Source organism: Impatiens glandulifera, chromosome 3 (assembly GCF_907164915.1).
Source record: "Impatiens glandulifera chromosome 3, dImpGla2.1, whole genome shotgun sequence".
NCBI lineage: Eukaryota > Viridiplantae > Streptophyta > Magnoliopsida > Ericales > Balsaminaceae > Impatiens > Impatiens glandulifera.
Window position 1 is genome coordinate 46,051,737 of NC_061864.1, and position 22,809 is coordinate 46,074,545.

General features: G+C 34.0%; 1 protein-coding gene across 1 annotated transcript; it reads right to left on the reverse strand.

Moving 5' to 3' along the window:
- Positions 1–868: 868 nt before the first annotated feature.
- Positions 869–10,271, reverse strand: LOC124932014. The gene is made up of 8 exons (XM_047472610.1): positions 9,825–10,271; positions 9,593–9,739; positions 9,287–9,514; positions 9,057–9,173; positions 8,805–8,895; positions 7,588–7,724; positions 7,207–7,287; positions 869–2,007 (listed from the first exon to the last, which is right to left on the reverse strand). The coding sequence occupies exons 1-8, from the start codon at positions 10,118–10,120 to the stop codon at positions 1,923–1,925; spliced, it is 1,182 nt and encodes a 393-aa protein (XP_047328566.1). The 5' UTR covers positions 10,121–10,271; the 3' UTR covers positions 869–1,922.
- Positions 10,272–22,809: the final 12,538 nt, after the last annotated feature.

Consider the following 22,809-nt stretch of genomic DNA (forward strand, 5'->3'; position numbering starts at 1 on the left):
GTGGGGATGAAAAATCAACTAACTATTGTTTAGTATCACTCTACTCTGAAACAGTGACTTGTAAGACGGATTCTTCATCCAATATAAAGTAAATTACTCCAACAAAAGCACCGATTCTTCATCATATATAAAGTAAATTACTCCAACAAAAGCAATGAGAGACATGTTATCTTCGATGACTGATTTTTTTTTTGTTGGAGATAAAATGCATTTGAGACAAACTCAAGATGGACAACATGTTAACTATGCGATTTAACCAAACATCTTAGCTCAAGTGGTAAAAGATTTTACTTAAAAAACATGGGTTCAAATAAATTCGGATCTGATGTCCCAAAGATAATGTCCCACTTGCTGTCTCATAAGAGAGAAAAGAGTGGAGAGATGAAAAAGAAAATTAAATATTAAAATAAAATATTATATATATAATTTTTTAGTGTTTAAGATTTAGAATTTATGATTTAGAATTTATGATTTAGAGTTTATTTCATATATATAATTTTTTATTTGTCTAATTTATCAAAATTACATCGTTGATCCTCTCTCGGTTCATATTCGATTCTAACTAAGAACAAATCCACTAGATGGGAGTAATGACTTTCATGATAGTCAACAATTAAAGTAGTACTTGTTTGAAACAATTAAAAAAGACAAGACATTATTATATCTTCAAATAAATAAAAAATTAAGCTTATATATGTATAAATTAGGAAGTGAGTTTGCACATTATAGTTTATAAATTCACAACTCAATTTATTTTGACAAATCAAGAAAAGGGAAAATCTCCTACCGACTACATTGTCTCCTTAAATAAACTACTTAGATCAGAAAGTTATTTTACAAATTAAAGGATATATATGGATGTTCAGCCTTCAACTAAGATATTCAAAATTCATTCTTTCTTCTTGGACATGAAGTGTAAAAAGGTTGATGTATATTACAAAGCAAAGAGTGCAGCCATAGTATGTATATTGATTCTACAAACAAAAACTATAACAAATTGGCTACATGATATTTCATAGCTCTCATTTTCTTCTTCATCATATGAACACTGTGAATCAAGAGCATTAAGGTTTCATCTCAGTCAGACCTGTCCTGGTTTTAAAACACTATCAACAATCAGATTACGAAAAAAAAATCAACAAATTTGTGCTTGTAAACTAACAATCATAAAAATTGGATCCATTTAAAAAACATTTTGGGTGCAGATGAGTATCAACCAAAAAACTATCTTCTTTTAAATTGTATAAAAATTAAATTTAGTTTTCAAAAGTAATCTGATTCAAATAAGTTTATCGATTTACAATTTTTATATACAGATGTTTCCAAAGTGGTTCATAATGAAAATTATATATAATATTATTAGTATTATTCTCGAAATGTCAAGGAAAACTGGATGCTTTCTTTGTTTTAAGTTGCATGTCAAATTTCAATTAGAAGAGTAGAATAGAATCCAAATTCAGTAGACTTACTTGAGATGGAGCCTGGAGGAAATGCTACATATATTCTTCATCACTTAAAATCATCCAGCAATGCGTTAACATTCCATTCATTCATTCATTCTTCCTAGGCGTTTCGGAAGGGTGGACAGGGATTCCAAAAACCCAATCAAGAACATTCAAGTACTTGGATCGAAAGACATCCCTTTCCATTGCGTAGCAGTGCATGATAATTGCAGTTGAGAGACTAAACACAAACACATCACCTCTTTTTACTAATTTGTTTGAAAATTTAAAGTATCCCCCAATGCTTATTACTGTCAACAAGCTCTCTATTGCCCTCGCCAGGCAATACAATGATATCTCCATCCTCCTACTCTTTTTTTCAATTCCCAGCGCAACACCAGCAGGGAACTGCAAAATGAAAAATGAATTCTTTTTCAAATTATGTCAAGTTGATAAATTTCCCCCTAGGAGTTAACTCAACTATTGCACCAGTTTTACCGTAGCCATTGCTGCCAAGGGAATGTTGCATCTCTTGAAAATCCTAAAGAATACACAAGTCCACAACCTATAAAAACATTAACATTAATAATCAGAATATATGGCTTCTAATGCAAAGAATGTGGTGTCAATATTTACTCAAGATCTATTGACCCCACAATTACATTTTTTTTGGAGGTGAGAGAATAGTCCAAGTTAATTTGAATTTACTATTATTTTTTGTTTCTGAAATAACTTACATCAAAATCGTATTTGTTTTTTAGAACGGGAATGGGAAGAATTATTGGTAGTGCGGAGCACCAAATTTGGGTTTATTAGTAGATCCAATTCTTCTACCCCAATAGTAGCTCATAATCGACATTTTATTATGTAGATAATTTGTTGTAAGATGACTATTTAATGATCAATAATCCCAAGTGAAAAATTCAAGCAAATGACTTGATGCTCCTTTTCTTATATTTCGGGTATTTGTTCTAATTGCTTATTTGTTTTAGTAGAATTAGAATTGGGACTAAAGTTTAATTTTTAACAAATTTTATTTCATTGATAAAGAAAAAGAATTCATGTACAGAAAAAAGAAGACAAAAAAAGCACAACACATGGAATCACGCCTAATGAGGCTGCCTAGATATGAAGCAAGAGCTCAATCAATGTTCTCCTAAACAAACATAAGAGTAAAACGGTTATCTCACTATACTAATGCCGTCAGAAGGCCATGTCACCATTTTCACATGTCAGTCAATGAATCAAAAAGACTCTTAAGATTTCAATTTAGCCGCCTCTTATTGTCAAATATCTTCTAGTTTCTTTCTAGTCAAAGTATTCAGGTATAGGGAATAATTTCTTATCAAACCTAATATTCTTACAAATTTCAACCCAAGTACTCCATGTATTTGGTACGACTCAATCAATCCTCATAATGCTCCACAACAAGCTTTAAATTGGTCTGACATAGGAGCAATGCTATGTGAAGTCGTCTCTTCAGTTATGCCACAGAGATGTCATCAAATGACTGAAGATTCCTCGTGCAAAGTTGATGGTCGGTTATGACGCCTTCATTTAGTACACACCACCCAAAAAATGAAATCTTCAAGAGTGTTCCATTATGTCACGCTTTATCCCACGGGAAAAGGGTCATACTCATTGTGCGTAGAATCGTAGCACTGTTTTACCATTGTTTTACGCTATAACCCTTAGATTCTTTCCAAACTAGCATATATTCCGCGTTGATCTCAAACTCGTCCCTTTTATTCATTCCTGTAACTTATCGAACATCTCTTTCTCCTCTCTGACAATTCTACGTCTAAATCTTAAGTTAACTCTGAAAAAATCATCCACAAGTTCAAGCATGTGTCTAATTGAGGCTTCCAGGCATTGCCGATTCAAGGAGCCTGGGAAATTCTTAGGAAAATTGTGGTCCCCACAAAAGGTGTTGTACCAAAGGCTAATAGTTTGCCTCGTTCCCAACTTGAACTTTCAACGTTGTTAAGGAATTTCCAATTGGTGCTAATCAGTTTTCATGCTCCACTTTGAATGTTCTTAAAGTACTTTCAATTGGTAGTAATCATTTTTCATACCACACAAAGATGGGTGTCGTACCGGCTTCATAAACCTACTACATCAATCTTCACCACATTTGCTTTGAATCACCTTTTACCAAATATTGTCCTTCGCTCAGATCTCAAACATCATTTAGGTAGGAAAGCATTGTTGAACAACATGATGTCTCTAATATCCAGCCACTCCTTGAAGCTTCTCTTAACTTTGCTCCATCTAACGATAGGGGTGATGTGGGGATTCAGTTGATCCCAATGGAAACATTCTCATCAAATATCTCGATGCTAGATGCCTTTGTGTAGACTTAACTAAAATGAGAAGCGGTGGAATCTTGGTTGTCCGTATAACGATGAAGCAATTTGGGCCATTGAAGTCACAGTATTCAATCATCCACAACAGTAACCCAAATTGAGATTAGGTTACACATTCCTTGAAAAGCCTCCATCACGATGATAAAGAAGAATGGGATAGAGGATCACCCTGCCTTAAACCTCTTGAGCTCTCAAAAAATGTCATGGTTTCACCAATTATTACTAGAAATTTAATCAATGAAATGCAGAACTTGATCCAATGAATCCATTTGTCGTTCATGCCCATGTGTGTCATGATATCGAAATTAATTCCTAGTGGACATGATGGGAAGCCTTCTCGGTGTCAATTTTAACGAAACCATTGTTATTGTTGTTTCTAATGGCTGAGTCCATGCTTTCATTAACAATGAGAGACTTCATAAATCTGTGTATGAGTAAGTCATTTGGTTCTCAGATATGATCGTCGACAACCCAATTGTTAATCTATTAGCCAATCACTTGGAAACAATCTTGTACATTGAAGAAATGAGGTTGATAGGCATGAAGTTCTTTAATTTCACTACCCTTCATGCTTTAGGGATAAACATGATGTGAGGGGAGTTACAACTTCTCTCAAATGTGCCATTCTAATGTAAATGGTCCAGAACCTTCATAATATTGTTCTTGAGTAATGTCCAAGCCCTTTTGAAAAATTCTATTGAGTAGCCATTGGGATAGTGGTCTATCTCTACTGCAATCACGAAGGGAACTGAGAATTAGGGCTGTAAGCCCTAGAATAAGCTGGCAGGTATAATCGTAGACAGTTATTTTATAAATAAGTTGTTTTAACCGCAAGCATTTTATATGTCAGTAATTCAGTAGTTAAACAAATGGTGGGAAAAGAAGTTGGGTTGGACAGTTGTAAATGATTTTGGCGGGAAAACTTGAGGAAAAACAAGTTACAGAAATAAATGCTTAAGAAGTAAGCAATTAGATAATAGAAGTCATTCAACCAATATTTAAATCTCAAGGATCTGTAATCAAACTTCTCTTATTTTCTCTTCTCATCCTATTCAATTATCAGTTGTTACTAATTGTTAGTAAGGTACTGTCCTATATTATCTAATTCAAAGCTTAACATTGGTATCAGAGCATCCTTCTTGGCATAATGGGAAACACGTATAGAAGGAGAATTGAACGAAATTTGGAGTCGTAGTCAAGCACAGGACGAACGATTGTCGGAGCAGGAGGTTTGCTTCCGATCTTGGTTCCTGGTTATTGCAACCTAATGCCGGACTTATACGTCTAATCGCCACGTCCATGGAGACTATCAGTGCTTCAATCCGATCGAAGCAAACATCCTGTGCCGACAATCGTTCGTCCTGTGTCTGACTACGATTCCGAATTTCGTTCAATTCTCCGTCTATACGTGTTTCCACCATTATGCCAAGAAGGATGCTCGGATACTAATGTTAAGCTTTGAATTATAATTCAATGATGCTTAGTTCTAGTATATAACAGCTGATAATTGGATATGATTAGAAGAAGATAAGTTTGATTACATATCCTTGAGATTTGATATATTGGTTGAAAGACATCTATTCTCTTATTGCTTAGTTTTTAAGAATTCTATTGCTTAGTTTTTAAGAATTCTATTGTTGTAACCTCTTTTCCCTCCAAGTTTTCCTGCCAAAAACCATTTACAGTTGTCCAATTCAACTTCTTTTCCCACATTTTATTTAACTACTGAATTACTGAAATATAAAATTTTAGTTGTTAAAACAGCTTATTTGTAAAATAATTGCCGACGATTTATATCTGTCGGCTTATTCTAGGGCTTACAGCCCTAATTCTCATTTCCCTTCGTAACACAAACATCCTCAATTGTGACCGAGTTTGGTAATCAAGGGCATGACTATCCAAAATACATTTGAAGGTGATGCCATCCATTTTTGATGTGACTCAAAGTGCTTTCATTGTAAAGCTTCTCATAGAATTACATAGTGTTGTTTTGAATCGAGACCGTATTGGATACATTGACACATTCTATCCTAAGAAACTGATGATGTTTTCCCTTGATCTGATTTTTGCATTTCGTGCAAAAATAAGAAAGGATTACATGACAACACATGCAAAACAACAAACATGACAACAATCAAAGCCAAAACACGCTCAAACCATAAAAAACAGTATGAAAAGACATGTAGATGACAAAGAAAGAACAAACACGGAAGTGGATCATTGTCGCCTGAGATTGAATAATTGTGGATGGAAAACAATTATTGAGTGATGCAACTATACGAACAGTTGACAACAAGACAGTCAATTAATTGGTAGGAGCCATGAGTCATGACAACGGACAAAGTCTTGTGCAATTTTAGTGAACGACTCCAAAAATAGTGATGATATGCATATTCTCTTCCGCGTTAAAATATAGAAGAAGAATGTGGGGATATCGAGGTTCAATAGTCGGTAGTTGTTGGCGAAGGAGGCAAGCAATGATAGATTTTGGGGGGTTGATCCTTGAGATGAGCCAAGGAGGAAAAAACAAAACAACTATATACACAATAAAGAAGGCCAGGAGGCCAGGATGGGGGTCGAAGGGGGCTTAAAGATGTGGAATCAGAAACGGGGACATATGCAACCATATGCGCATGCTCGATTTCCTTTTTTCCTTTGCTGCAACAACTTTCTCCAACGAAGAAAACAATTTAAGTAAGGAGAAGGTCCATTCCCAAAGCATGGGACGATGAGTGTTGGAGATTTTGGTGGCTGGCGGTGGAACATTTCGAAGGTGAGAATCTGATTGGCTGTTGGAAAGTGGGTGTTGTGATAAGATAAAGTGGTGGAAAAAAACAAAGCAGTCACTGGGATGGTATTGCAAGCGGTGGGGGTCTGGAATTTTTAATGGTAGAGAAAGATAGGCTAGATGAATGATAATAAGCTAGGTCGAGATAGGCAATATGTGTCTGTAGATACGCAAGATGGAGGATGCGGTGGGTATGTAAGTTTTTAGTGGGGGATGGTTCATATGCTAGATGGAGAGGTGTACTTGATGAAGATGAAGAAGAGAATCAAAAGTGAAGACAGAGCCCCTACGTGAAGCTTGGTGTAGATGGACTAGACATCCCAGAAATCCCCACTTGGGGCAAAGGGAAATTTCCCTCAGCTTCATTTCCAATTTTAACTCAGTTTAAATGATCAAACAAAAACCCAAATTTGGAATCGAACTCCAATTCCAATTCCAATTCTAATTTCAATTCAATTCAACACCAACAAAGGATAGCCTAAGTCACTTTGCATTTCATTTATCAAAATAAGACTTTTGTTTAAAAAACTTATCAAAAAATGAAAATTAAGAATTTGATTATATTAATCTATGTCATTAGTGCATACATGTAGGAGCAATTAATGCTTACCAGGCAGATGAACAGTAAAATGAGAGAAACAAGCTTGACCTTGCTGTGCCAATAAGGCCTTTGCCCAAAATCGAATAAGGTCTGCACAAAACAATACAAAAAAATAGAATATAATGAAAACTGATTACTCAGTGGTGATAAAATTAGAGTTTAATCAGGCAGCTGCGGAGAATTTCTCCTTTCCAAATGTTTTGTCTATTTAAATCCAGCTTTAACAAGTTGAATATGCAAAACCAAGCAATTCTCTTTTGCAGCATCCAAAATACGTTACTGGAAATGATGGGATAAGGGCACAAGTTCAAATTTCCCTAATACTGTTACTAATAAAAAGTAAATGTCTTCATGAAGATAAAAGTAAAAGGGAAATAAATAGTAATATACCTGTTAAGAAGTCCTTGACGATGAACTATTAAAGCAGGGATCAAATAAACTGGAAGATAAACCGGCAATGCCCTTTTGAATGCTTCAATTAAAAATGAAAAGAAATGTCCACCACATGATTGATTTCCATGTATAATCTGTGCATATATGTCCAAAAGGAATTTAGATTATATTGAGAACAAGTAGGCTACATTGGATTCACACTTGCCTTTGAAACAATTTGCATGATATTGGCCAACCATAATCAAATGAACTGAAATACAGATTATGTCTTTATTTTTACCTCAAAATAAAAAGCCAAAATCCGTAACCTATTTTCCAATAAAAAAAGGCAAACAAGTCATGGAATTTTTTTTTATAAGAAAGACATAAACAAGCCATTCTCTTAGATTTTCCAATCAACACTTAACTAGATTCAGTATTCATTCCCCCATTATTTGTTCACCTGGTTAACTAATTTAGCATGTTGTTTTTTTGGTACCTAACTAAACTCTCTCACATATCCAAATAGACCATTGTAATAATACAAGATAGGTTGGGATGCTAGATTCCAGCATTCACAGTGCAAAGAGAGGGATGTGAAACTATAGAAGAGAATACAGATTCTTCACCATAACATCATGCCTAATGAGTAGGATATCTGCTTCCTAAATAGGGCTTGGCCTAACAGATTGCCAAGTCACCCTAAACAACTTTGGAATATAAAATCTAGCTGCTAACTAATAATGGCCAACTAGACCATATGCAGTTACTAGAGTGCTAATCTTTTATATGATAACGCATTTTCATTCCCTAATCCCCTTTACTTATTGAATCATAACAGTCATTGATGGATTACTTTATTTTGTTTACTTATTATATGTAATATTTCAAATATTTTGTTTTATTACAAATGCAAATTTTTAGTTTCAGTATACTATCCAATGGAACTCATACAATGACAAATTTGCACCATGATAACTATGAATTTTGTTTTTCCTTGTAAGTATCGAAAGTGGTTCCTCTTTTTCTCCATTTCAGGGGTTTGACATCACAAGTATGCCAAAGTTATAAGAAAAATATGAATAATCACATATACATTAAGCAAATTTGACAGAATAATTTAAAGTTGTAAATTATTAGAAAAAAACCTAAAGATATACATCTATAAAAAAGATAGTCATAATTTGTCATGAAAAACAGACAACACAAAATTAACTCAAAGCACGAAAATATACCGAGCATGGGACTTTCATCTCTGGATCTAACTGAATGTCCACTCCAATACTTTTGTAGTAGTTCTCTATTTCCTCCAAACTAGTCAAAGGCCTGAAAGAAAATGAGTGGAAAAAGTAGCTTGTTATATCAATGAAGAACTTGATAGAAACTTTTGAATTCTAGAAATGAATTCATTTCAAACAGGTGTCAATAAAAGTTTCTTAAGTAAACTTGATAACCCAACCCAGTTACATGCTAAAATTGAGTAGTACCAGCCAAATGCCATCTCTTTCACACCTTGCAGGACAGTGGCCACCTTTCCACCATGTTTATTCAAAAATGATATGTACGACGGACTCAAACTTTCCTTTTTCAATATGTAAGCAGACCTGAGCATAAAATAACTATCATCAACTATTATAAGAGGACCAACAGCTTCGTAGAGGATCTCTAGGAAAGAACCTTGAAAAAACAGTTAACACGAAAGCTTATAACCACATACAAGATTTGTGAAGAAGAAAGACACATGAGAAAGATATCTCCATGAGCCCATGTGAGAGGTCTACATATATGCCCAAATCTCTTGCTTTTAATGCCACATCGTGACGCCAATACAGCAGCCCGCATAAAAATGTAAATTGCCAAACTCATATGGGTTGTCTTCGTTCCGGTTAGAAGCATAGATGGCCCTGCTATAGCTCCTGCCAACAATGCCCTCCATTTGGCAGTCCTGAGGTTTAAACACCAATTTCATCAACCAAAATACATGACTTTCCTATACTACCAGTCGAGAGTACATGAACATTACCTCCGATGCCCTCCATAATGCGCGATAACCTCATCCACTGTAACAAACGTACCAGAAAAACATCCAAGGAAGAGACCGTATCGGATTGTTTCTTTAATTGCAAGAACCAAATCATCACTAACAGACGCGATTCCGATTGCTCCATTCCTGAATCAGATGAATTACATGTTGCTTATTAAGAAATCACTGAAAAAAATTAAATAATAAACTGGAACATTTGAACGGTTATTACTTTAATCTTCTACTTCTGAGTCGACCAAGGACTGAGAAGAGAGATAGTCCACCTTTAAGACCAGCTCCAATAGTGAAACCTTTGATTGCCGCGGAAGCAACTCTCCATTTCTTATCATAATCCTTCAATTCTATCAACTCAAAGCTTAGCAAAGAAGACGATGAGGAGGAACGAATGGTGGATCCTCTGCAATGTGGACACTTCTTTAGGTCGAATTCTTCTCGATCGAAGCTAGAATCAGAATCGTTCTCGAGTGGAGGACGGCAGGTGCAGTGACGGTTACCGAACGGCGACATGCTGCAGGGAAGAGACTAGGGCTACGGAATCTGAAGAAGGAATGAACTGTGGGAGGGAATCCTCGTCTTTGTATTGTCCGCCTTGCATTTGATATTCTGGTTATCATTTAATTCAATTCAATTCAATCCCAATTTGACCATTTTCTTTGTCCACAGTTCGACACTTGGATATGAACATTTACAATCTGTTTCATGGATAGAGAGAGCTCTCAAAAAATTAAAAAAAAATTAAATAAAAAGTAAAGAGAGAGTGACTTTATGAGGTTTTTGTCTAAAGAATTTTAAAGCAGGTGTACATAGTACAAAAAAAAGGTATCATCCCAAAGAGGGGTAAAATGAGTTTATACTTTATATGGGGGAAATTTGTTAAAATGTTTGATTGATAATGGGTGTAATTCCAAAAATGGATCATCTCTGATAAATTTGGTAAAAAGAGTCTTTTTGTTCTGTGAAATGTTCGTGTCTTGCCCATGTGACTGCACTTACTTGAATTACACTTATGCGTATTACAATGACAACCTCTCGACTATATTTATTTATTACATATTTTGTAAATTTAAACATGAAGGTCGTTGACAAAAAAGAAATTGGTTAATGTTAGCTTTCATGTTACCAAAAATTGGAAAAGAGCAAGAAAGAAAATAAAAAACAAATGCGTATGATACATTAATATATATTTTAGTTGCTAACTTTAAATTCAAAATGACAGAATTAGTTATTTCGATTGTGAATGCAGTAGGATGATGTACTAATCTGAGTCTTCCCTTAACGGGATTCAAGATCAACCTCATAATCCTTATGTTTCAATGGTTTCCTTTGGACAACAAAACCTTTTACTTTCATGTCATCCAGATACAAGAAGCATATTGTGAATATCAATAAACTATTAACTACGAAGAGAAATTCTATTTGCTTACATTTGGATTTAGACTTTACCTCTTCTTACACAAAATGACAAAAATACAATGATCGAAACACGAAAACTACAGGAAAGAATACACAAGATCAATTTCTTATTTTTTGTGAATACGAGAGAGAAAGGGGGATAAGCATGGAGAATCTTTTACTCACGCTCACGAACGCGTTGGAGGTATTCTTCTAGATCAAACTTCCTTTTGAAAGTGTTGTCAACACCTGCCGCTTACAAATCGATGACATTCAGTTTGAAGTTGTGAAAGATTCTACAAACAAATCATATATTTACATGTATTATTGAACGAACGGAGCGGTCGCGGTCATAGAAGCTGTTGATCTTGAACGAACGGAGTGTCGTGGCTAGGGGAGCGGGAGCGGAGGGAATAGAGTTTGAGAGAGAGAGTCGAAACCCTAAAAATTGAAAATTTAAAATGAGGGTCAAAATTAGACGCTTTATATACTAAGAAAGACGCATATTACATATACGTGTATATGTAATATGCGTCTTTCAATGTACGCATATTACATATTACGCGTAAGTGTAATTCGAGTAAGTATAATTCGAGTAATTGCAGTCACATGGGCAAAACGGACATTTCACAGGACAAAAAGACCATTTTTGCCAAGTTTATCCGGCATGGTCCATTTTTGAAATTACACTAATTATTAGACCATTTCATCAAATTTCGCTCATATAGTGTGCTTGCTTTTTTATATACAAATTTAAAATATTTTGAAATTAATAATTTCAAAATAATATTAATATTAAAATATTTTCTGAAAGTTTAAATTTGAAATTGCAAATGGTAGGTCAAGGAGATATGATCCTATATTAAGTGATTCATGTTCCCTTTCCCAAAAGGTAAAACAGTCATTTAAAAATATTTATATATTACTCTTTTACTCCTCCTTATGAAAAGAACAATAGAAACAAAGATAACCAGAAAAAACAACCCCGTTAAGGTCAGGATAAGATCATCAATTACAGGAATTGATGTTTCTCATGTTTTTCCTTTTTATGAGATATAGGTTAGGCCCATTAGTGATCTAAAATCGAAGGCCAATAACAACGCTCAGGAAGGTGGTTTCAATGACTCTAACTAGACTCAGGTTGAGAGAGATGTGAACCGGTCTGAACTTAACAGCAATGAACGCATTGATAATGATAGGATAGACAACAAAAAATAAGAACAGATAAAGGTAAGGAATGAGATAGGAAAAAGAATGAAGTGTGTAAGGGTACAAGTTGGCCCTACTAACGATGATCCTATCGGTCATGTTCAGGGCACCGGTCCTAGGGATTCTGTTTTCTCAAGAATATGTCATGTTCAAAACGTCGGTTCTGGTCAGGGTATCGGTCCTAATAAAGTTGAACATAGCCACACCGGTCCTAGAGCTTCTCATAATGCTATTGTACCTAGCCATATTGACCATGTTAAGCCTGGTCCTGGACTTGCTGATCCTGATACTACTCAAGCTACCGGACTTTCTACTACTGGTCCTGATGAAAAATGTGCAACTATTGTTGGTCCCGACTATATTGGTCCTGATACCAGCACAAGTCCTATTATTATGGATGATACTATTGTTGTTCCTAACTCCACTGGTCCCAATACTGATCAAAGAACTAGTCTTGATGCAACTACAGGTCCTGGTTCTAAAGTTTCTAGAATTCAAAGATCTATAGGATGGGGAATATTTGTCCCATATGAAAAGGCAAAATTAGGTCTGATGGCACTCCAATAGGTCGTGAGTCCACTCTTCACAATTCTAGGAATACAAGCAAGAACCGAAAAAGTAATGACATCAGAATTCGAATTACCTGATTCATGGGCTCAAAGCCACCTTTTGAGATAATGAACATGAGAATCCTAAACAAAAAATATTGAAAAACTAACAAGCAATAAGGAAGCTCTTGAGAATGGACTGGGAAATCTTGGGTTTGGTGAAATCAAAAGATCAAGTCCAGAAGAAGACAATTTGATCTTGAATAAGGCAGTGAGCCTTGGTTTTGAAGTAGAGCAAATTAAAATCGATAACAGACATGAATCCAGTAGTGAAGAGGTTCAAAGTCAGACTAGACCTACTAAAGAAGAACAAGCTGAAAATCGAAGACAAAGCAGAAAGATCCTAGATCCAGAAGGCATTGACTCTATCACGGGAGAATATGAGATCTATGTGTGGCAACCCCCACTCAATGACAATAGTATTCCATGTAATCAAGCTGTAGCCATTGAGGATAGCGAGGAAAGTGATGCTTACGATTTCTCTAATGAAGAGGTCCAGGACAATCTAGAAAGTCAGGAATCCAACACTTATATTCATTAATGAATATAGTGACATGGAACATAAGGGGACTCAATGACCCTCTAAAATGCAAAGAAATCAGGAGGATCATTGAGAACCAGAAGATCACTATTATGGGTATTCTTGAGACAAAAGTCAAAAGTCAGAACGTTGAGAAGGTTAGCAAGTTGTGTATTCATAGCAGTTAGGAAATCATTCACAACTCAAATGACAAAACAGGCAGAATCTGGGTTATCTAGGATAACAAAGTTGTTGAGGTTAGGGCTCTCTTTTCGAATGATCAAACAATCTTGGTGGAGGTCAAAGACAGAATCACAAGAATCGTGTTTAATCTTTCTATTGTTTATGGTAGCAACTCAAGCACTGATAGAAGACTCCTCTAAAATTGTCTTAGAAACTGGATCGATAGTGATAAATCTTGGGCTGTCCTCGGTGATTACAACGTAACTAGAAACGAATCTGATCGTAGCCCAGAATCTGAAATAACTCGGGATATGATTGACTTTAATGACTGCATCAAAGATATGGGTTGTATCGAGCCTACCAATTCTGGGAATTTTCTTCACTTGGTCTTCTACGAGAGAGAATGAGCAAATTAGAAGAAGTAGAATTGACAGATGTCTGGTAAATGAGAACTAGATTAACCAATTTCTAAGAAGTCAACTTCACATTCTAAATCCGGGTATATATGATCACTGCACAATTAAATTGTTCTGGGAAAAGGAAGAAATGTTCAAAAGGCCCTTTAAATTTTTTGATTTCTGGATGGAAAACGACAAATTCAAGGGTATTCTCGAAAGCGTATGGTCTACAGATGTCAGTGGATCTAACATGTACAGGGTTTATGAGAAGCTTAAGCTCTTGAAGAATCATCTTCAAAGCATTGACAAGAAGAAATTCAGAAATATCTCCAATAGAGTTCTGGCTGCTAGAGAAGAACTGAAAAAAGTGAAGAAAATGTTATTAAGGATGATAGTGATGAACAACTCAATGAAACAGTAAGGGATGCGCTTGAAAACTTCAGGAAGTTGAGTCAGCTTGAAGAGAATTTTGTTAGACAGAAATCATGACAGGGCTGACTCTCATTGGGTGACAAAAACACAGCTTTCTTCTATAGAAAATGCAAGGCTAGAAACATGAGAAACAATGTATACAGGCTGAAGAATGATGATGGTGAATATGTCTAAGGTCAAAAGGGTGTACAAGATTTGACTATCGATTTCTATAAGTAGCTTATGGGTACAAGAAAGCAGCATCAAAGTCACCTGAATACCTTGTATCAGATTATTGATAGGAAAATATCTATAGAAGATAGTCGCGAGCTGATAAGGGTGGTCACATGGGTTGATGTTAAAGAAACTCTATTTAGTATTGATGGGAATAAAGGCCCGGGTCCTGATGGGTTTAATGCATAGTTCTTCAAAGACAATTGGCCGATTGTGGGTAAAGACGTTACTGATGGGGTTCTAGTTTTTCAAGAACAGAAAGATGTTAAAACAATGGAATACAGCGGTCCTAACCTTGATCCCCAAAACTACGGTATCCGAGAAAGTACAAGATTTCAGACTAATTTCCTATTGCAATGTGATTTATAAAATTATTTCAAAAATCATTTCTAAATGATTTAAAAATATCATAGGAAAAATTATAAATCTTAACCAATCTTCATTCATCCCCGGTAGGACAATCTCTCATAATATTCTTCTCATGCAGAGCCTTTTAAAAGGCTACGGGAAAAAGAAAATATCCCCGAGAGTGGCTTTCAAAATTGATATCAAGAAAGTTTTTGACTTTGTTAGATAGGAAGTCATTCAGGACTTTCTAGTTGTTTCTGCTTTTCCTATGATTTTTATTGATTGGATTATGTAGTGCGTTTCATCATCCTACTTTGTTGTTAGCGTCAATGGAGTCCACGGAGGCTATTTCAAGGGGGAAAACGGGGTAAGGCAAGGGGACCCCCTCTCTTCTTACCTTTTCGTAGCTATCATGGCGATCTTTGAGAGCATCTTCGCGATGTTCCGAAAGAATCGTCCATACATTTTTCACCAATTCTATGAGGTAAAGGAGGTAACTCATTTATGTTTTGCTGACGATTTGTTCATTCTAGCGCACGTAGACATTGATTCCATTAAAACTATTAGGGTTGCACTAACGTTTTTTTCCGAGGTTACAATTTTAACTATTAATGAAAGCAAAAGTGTGGCATTTTATGGAGGCGTGAAGGACGAAACAAAACAAGACATCTTCAACATCATGGGCATCAAGGAAGACAACTGTATTGTAAGGTACTTAGGAATTTCGTTAACCGCAAAGCAGATCGAGATCTCACACTATAAGTCACTAATTGAAAAGGTAAAAAACACGGTATCTGGCTAGGCAGCGAAAAAAATTTCTTATGCAGGGAGGATCGAACTTATCAAAACTGTGGTCATGGGCATAGTTGGCTATTGGGCGCAGCAGGTGGTCATTCTGAAGAAGGTAATGAAGGAGCTCGACACGCTGATGAGGAACTTTATCTGGGGAAGTAGAGGAAAAGAGGAAAGAAAGTCAAATAGACCGCTTTCTGCAAACCAAAGGACGAGGGAGGCATCGGCTTGAAAAACTGTATCGAACGGAATAAAGATCTCACCTTCAAGCATTCTGTGGGCTTTAAAGCGCAATCAGTAGTCACTATAGATCAAATAGGTGCATACGAGGTTTATGAAATACGAAACCAGCATCTGGACCTGCAAAATTCATGAAGGTATGAGCTGGTCTCTGAAAAAGATTCTGAAACTAAGAAACGATATTGCAGATATTTATGACATCCAGCTAAGGGACATGAAAGTCACTATATTCTGGCACGACCCCTGGTTCAAAAACTAGTCTATCATCCATAAGGAGGAGTTTCAAAATACTCGTATCAGAAGGGACTGCGCAGAAGAGAAAATCAGAGACATTAAAGACGGGAATATGGACTCCCTCCTAAGAAGAAATCCAGAAGGATAGAGGATACTTAATCATATAAGTAACATACAACTACACGACAGACCAAATATTAATGAATGGAAAGCTAAGGATAATGGGAAACTGATATCGAAGAAAATATGGGAGGTAACCCGAGAAAAAGCGCATAAAGTAGAATGGGCTTCTCTTGTATGGTCAACGAAGATTATCCCTCGACACCAGTTCATCCTATAGCTCGCCTTCTGGGAAAGACTCAGCACTCGTGATCGTATCAGCAAGTATATCAGTATCCCGGACGCGAGCTGTCTTCTATGTAGAGGAAATGAAGAAATCATAGATCACCTATTCGAGAGATGTTGTATTGTTTCGAAGCTTTGGGACAAATTCTATAAAAGTCTGGAGCTGATCAGTTTCTCGAGCAAATGATATGAAATCAAAGAAGCGACACTATTTAAAGCCAAGGGAAATAGATTTTCAACAAGCGTGTTCAAGTGCAACTTTGGAGTAGTGGTGTATAACATTTGGCAAGAACGGAATGCAAGGATATATGGAAGAACCCGCAGGAACGTTGAAGAGTTATGAAAAGATATTGTATCGGATTGTAGCGCCCTCACGGGAACGTGGAGAAGAATTCCAAGCACGAAGAAGAACTGGAATATCTCCAGGAACTGGAATTTACCGTTTTTTGAACTCACAAGAATTTTAAACATTGTAATCAGATAATTCATTTACGTTTTTAGCTTTTTAACTTTTATTCGGAATGTTACGACTTCAAAATTATTCTAGAATAATCTCTTAAACTCGTGTTTTTTTTTCGTTTTTAAAATTTTTTAATGAAACGACGTTAATTCGTAAAAAAAAAAAAAAAAAAAAAAAAAAAAAAAAAAAAAAAAAAAAACATTCATTTTTACAGAAAAAAAATATTTTACTTTTTTTTTTCCTAACCGAGAATGATGAATGGGGAATAAAGATCCAAATTGACAAACCCTATTTCAGGTCTATGACTAGGATCATACATTTTTTTAATAATTTATTTATTTGGAAATTTGGAAAAAAATAATAATAATTGTATCACTTTTGGTGTATCATAGGATTTCCATTATTATTCAAGACGAGTTGGCAGTCCTGACAAAGCATGTTTGGAAATGTAAAAAAAAAATAAAGTTTTAATAAGTTTTATATCATTTATTATCTAATCAATATTTATATTTTTCAGTCAAATGTTAATGATGTACCAAAATATGATGAGAAAATATTAATTTTTATTACAATGAACCTATGTAGTAAAACATTAATCATAGCTATTTTCATAAGGTGTTCTTTTAATAATAAATAAATTATCACACATTAATAACATTTAATAAAAATAATATTAAAAAAAATAAACATCAAATTATCTAAAAGATTTATCTATAAACTACAAAATACTTGTATGGAAAAATACTTGACAAAAATTAAATATTTATAGTAGGTACATTTTCAAACTTTTAATAAATTTATATATATTATTATGAAAAAATTAAAATGTAGAGTTAATAGGCATTTAAAAAATAGATAAATTTATAAAATCTTATCCCATACCCAATTTTAAATGAACAGATTTTAAAATTAAGATTAATTTTTTTACACTTTTATATATATATATATATATATATATATATATATATATATATATATATATATATATATATATATATATAACAGTGTGTAACTTTATAATTAGAGTTGACTAATAACTCATTTAACTCTTTTTTATATATTTTTTAAAATAGAGTTTTCAAATTTAGGTTTTTAACTCACCTACTAATTTTTTATATATAATTTGGTTTTATAATTAGAATTAGGTATATAATTTTTAAGATTTGGTTTTAATTCTTGATTCACTCTTGGCTTTATTTGAATACTTATAATTGATTAATATATCTTATAAAACAATAAATGGAGTAGTCTAAATTGAACTCAATTGACATATTTAAACGCTTAAAATGAAGTATACGAATATGTATTTATCATATATTATCATTTTTTAAGTTAAATTAAGAACATCATTAGTTTGAATAATTCTTGAAAATTGGAAAATTATAAAATTTGGCAAACTTTTAATGGATAATTGTGATTTCACTATAACTCCAATTTTGATACTAATTAGCTCACCCACTTGTCTACAAATCATCATCAAACACATTTTATCAATCTCAAATTTTAAAGGTATCTATGGAAAAAAAAAATGGCTCCATGAAAAGAATATGTTGTGAATGAAAATTAGTTTTAGTCATTTGGTAAACATTTTTAAAGATCTAGTTGTCATTTATTTCAACTACCAAGTTAACAAAACGATGTAGTATTTACATAATTTATTTAACATTATATTTTAACTCCATTTAACTTTTTAACGGAGACTTTATTTCTTTATTTTCCATTTCAGTCACTTTCTCTTTTTCTGATCCAGCAACCGAATAATAAAGGGTAGCAAGTATCTCAAGATTAGATAACCAAAATTTCAAGCAGAGCTCAAGCTTTTCATGTCAATGGTAAGTCTAAGATAAATATTTTTTTTTGATGAACACGTCTTCACTAGTTAAGCCTAAGGTAAAAAAAATTCAGAAAAAGTTAGGGTTTATTCGGTTAAAAAAATTAGGGTTTATCTTAAGACGAAATTTGATGATGATGTTATAAATATTATTAGTCTGCCTATAAAGATTATTGAAGCCCAAACAATCTTTCAAAAAATTTCAATCATTTATTGTTTTTGAAAAGGTATACTGATCCTATATTGTTTTTAGGGTTTCGTGGTGATATTCGATGATTTCCAATTTTTTTTTTTTTTTTTGGAAAACAGCTTAGTGCCATTTCATTAAAAAAAAACCCAAAATAGGGAAAAAAAAATACAAAAGTTTAAGATCAGATCTAGACAATTTCTAGATTTGACAATGAAACAATAATTGAATTACAGACAATAACAATAATCAATTAGCGCCTACAGCGTTTTTACTTTTATTCTACTTGTGACCTTCTCAAACGAAATATCCCATATATGGCAGAGAGCTTTCTATTCTCTTCATTCCTTTCGATTCCTCTCCATGATTGAATGAGTGCATTTCCATCTGAAGTTATATCTCTCAAAATATCTTCAACGGTTCTACTTCTTCCACTGTGAGTTCTTGAATTTCTTTCTTTCCAGATATTGTAGATTACTGCTCCAAAGTAGCATTTCAACATACTTACATAGAAGGATCTTCCTTTTGCTTTATTCTTCATCCACTCTTGGATTTCTTCCCATATTCTTGGAAAGTTGATGATGTTCATGTTTGCAGTATACATCCTCCAGATTTGTATTACAAAAGAGCATTCCCCAAATAAATGGTTTATGCTTTCCTCAACTCCCGAACATAGGACACAGTTGATATCAGGAATGTTTATATATTTTCGAATTCTGTCTTTTGTTGTCAACCTTTTCCTGTATACCAGCCAGAGAATAAATTGGTGACGAGGAATAATCTTTGGAGACCATACCACATTATGCCAATCTACCTCCTGTCCTCTTGTTATAACAATTTCCCATGCCTTTCCTGTAATAAACTTCTCATTGCTTTCTGTTTTCCAGCTTATTTCATCATTATTTTCATTGAGTTGCTTCTGCCTCATTAGGTTTAGGATTCTATCACCTTCTGGAATACGCCTCAAAAGTGAATCACATCTACCTTCATATACGTCTCTAAATGAGTACTTGATGTATTCTCTTCTAACTCTGTTTCCTTGCATTTCTTCTTTGAATATAATGGGAATATTATCCAGCCAAGGATCATGCCAGAATAGTACCCCTCTTCCATTTCCAATTGTGGTTTTCACCATTTGAAAGGCATCTTTTCTTGTTTTTAGGATTTTCTTCAATGACCATGACATTCTTTCGTTGATGCTTAGTGTCCAGATACTCTGCTCTTCTTTCATAAATCTTGTATGCACCCATTTGACCCATAGGGAGTCCGCTTTTTGCTCAAACTCCTATAAGCTCTTGATGGTGAGGGCTTTGTTCCATTCAACACAACTTTTTATTCCTAGTCCTCCTTCTTCTATGGGAGTGCAAACATCCTCCCATTTGACTTTTTTTCCTCCTCTGCCTTGTGTTCCCCATATGTAATCTCTCATGATTCTATCGAGTTCAGCCATTACTTTCTTTGGGATGACTATCTGTTGTGCCCAGTAGCCAATAATTCCAAAAATGACTCTTTTAACGAGCTCGATTCTACCTGCATAAGACAGTTTTTTCGTAGCCCAACCCAAAACAGAATTTCTAACCTTTTCTACCAGTTGTCTAAAGTGATTGTATCGGAGTTGTTTTGATGATAGGGGTACTCCAAGGTATTTCACCGGTAGTTCACCTTCCTTGATTCCTATAATATTGAAAATGTTTTCTTTTCTTTCTTCATTAACCCCTCCATAGAAAGCCTGACTTTTGTCCTCATTGATGTATAGACCTGTAATACTCGAAAAGATTGTTAGAGCTTCTTTGATTATACTAACAGATTCAACATCCGCATAAGCCACAAAAAAATAGATCATCTGCAAAACATATATGGGTTATTGCTTCTTCTTTGCAGTACGGGTGAAATTTGAAATGATGACTTCTCAGAAGCATTTTTAAAATACAGTCAAGAATTTCTATTATTAAGACGAATAAGTAAGGAGATATAGGGTCTCCTTGCCTTACTCCCCTTTCACCCTTGAAAAAGCCACCATGAATACCAATCACGCTCACAACAAAGTGAGGAGTGGAAACACATTGCATAATCCAATCAATGAAAATAATTGGAAAACCTGCAGCAAGGAGGAATTCGTGGATTGATCCCCATCTGATCGAGTCAAAAGCTTTTTTAATGTCAATTTTGAAAGCCACACGTGGCGATATGTTTTTCTTTCCATATCCATTCAATAAGCTCTGCATGAGTAGAATGTTATGGGAAATAGAGCGTTTGGGAATAAATGCTGATTGCCCTAATCCTACAAGTTTATCAATAACTGTTTTCAAACGTTGCGAAATAATTTTTGAAATAATTTTATAAATAACATTGCAACATGAAATAGGACGAAAGTCCTGAATTTTTTCCGGAATTGAATTCTTAGGAATCAAATTCAACACTGTGACGTTCCATTGCTTCAACATTTTCCTGTTTTGGAAGAATTCCAAAACCCCTTCGCTTACATCTTTACCCACTATTTCCCAGTTTTCTTTGAAGAAGTTCGCGTTGAAACCATCTGGCCCTGGGCTTTTATCCCCTTTCATCGAAAACACAGCTTTTCTAACTTCTTTCATACTAACTATTGTAATCAAACTGAAATTGATTAAGGGTTTCTTTATATATGCATGTTAATTGTTCTTCTACGGTTTATTCATTTTCCAATTTTTATAATTTTTTCATTTGTCCAGTGATAACCGACCAGAGTCGTTTCCAATTTTTTTAAAACTCAAGATAACAACCATACATATAGGTGACTTTCCCAAAATTTACCATTTTGTGAGTCTTGTCATATTTATATCCTTTTGACATAGTCTTATTGTTATAATGATATGCAAAACTTGGTTTGTGTTATATATTATAATGGAGCCCATGTGCTTGTGGAAAGAGAACAATATTTTGGTCATGTCCTAATTGGCCGATATGTGTATTAAATATATGTTGATAATTCTTATCTTGTAAGTTAGTAAGTCTTTATTTTTGTATGAATTATTTGGACAGGGTTCTCAAGCATGTCAATTTTTTCAATGGTATGATCTAGAAATTTGTCAAAGAGCTATAAGTATTATACCTAATTTGTTAAAGCGTGTGAATGAAAAAGATACGAAAATTAAAAAGTGGAGGTTGCACTTGAAAATTTTAGATCAAGACAATAGAAATTATGTGTGGTAATTATTGTATTGTTAATTATATAGATTACTAGTTAGTTTAAAACATCTTCTTGTTATAAGTGACTTATTAATATTTTCATTTAATGCAAATGATACTGATACTATTGACTCAAATTATTATATGATGAAAAACAAGGCAAGACAATATTATAGGATGGAAATTGTAGCAAAGCTTTTATTTTTAAACCTAATTCATAATGTTTTTAATAGTAGCTGCAATGGAAGGATATACATGTATTCTTTTTTTTTTTTTTATCTTAAACCTTATCCAAATGCCTGTCTCTCTTTTGTTTTATTCGGCTATATCAATTCAACCAAACAAATATAAATAAAAAACATAAGAAAGAAAGTAGACTCTTAAACCATATAAATAGTTATAAAAATGGTAACTTAATAAAAAAAATTTCTCCTACTAATTAGGCTTCAACTTCAATAATGTATTTCAATTAACATCTTATTCTTCTAGATTTTAACATAAATGGGAATGAATGAACTGTACAAATAGGTAAATATTATAATATCTACCTGACATTAGAAATCACTCAAATTCATCAAAAATATACCTAAATATATACACTAGAAATCACTCTAATAAATACATTTTCTAAAAATCACA

Excerpts from the sequence above, each read along its gene's own strand:
- LOC124932014 (XM_047472610.1), bottom strand. The coding sequence starts at position 10,120 with ATGTCGCCGTTCGGTAACCGTCACTGCACCTGCCGTCCTCCACTCGAG. Across the intron at positions 9,174-9,286 it reads CTTTCTTCTTCACAAATCTT|GTCTGCTTACATATTGAAAA; the intron begins GTATGTGGTTAT and ends TTTTATGCTCAG. Across the intron at positions 8,896-9,056 it reads AAAGAGATGGCATTTGGCTG|GCCTTTGACTAGTTTGGAGG; the intron begins GTACTACTCAAT and ends ATTTTCTTTCAG.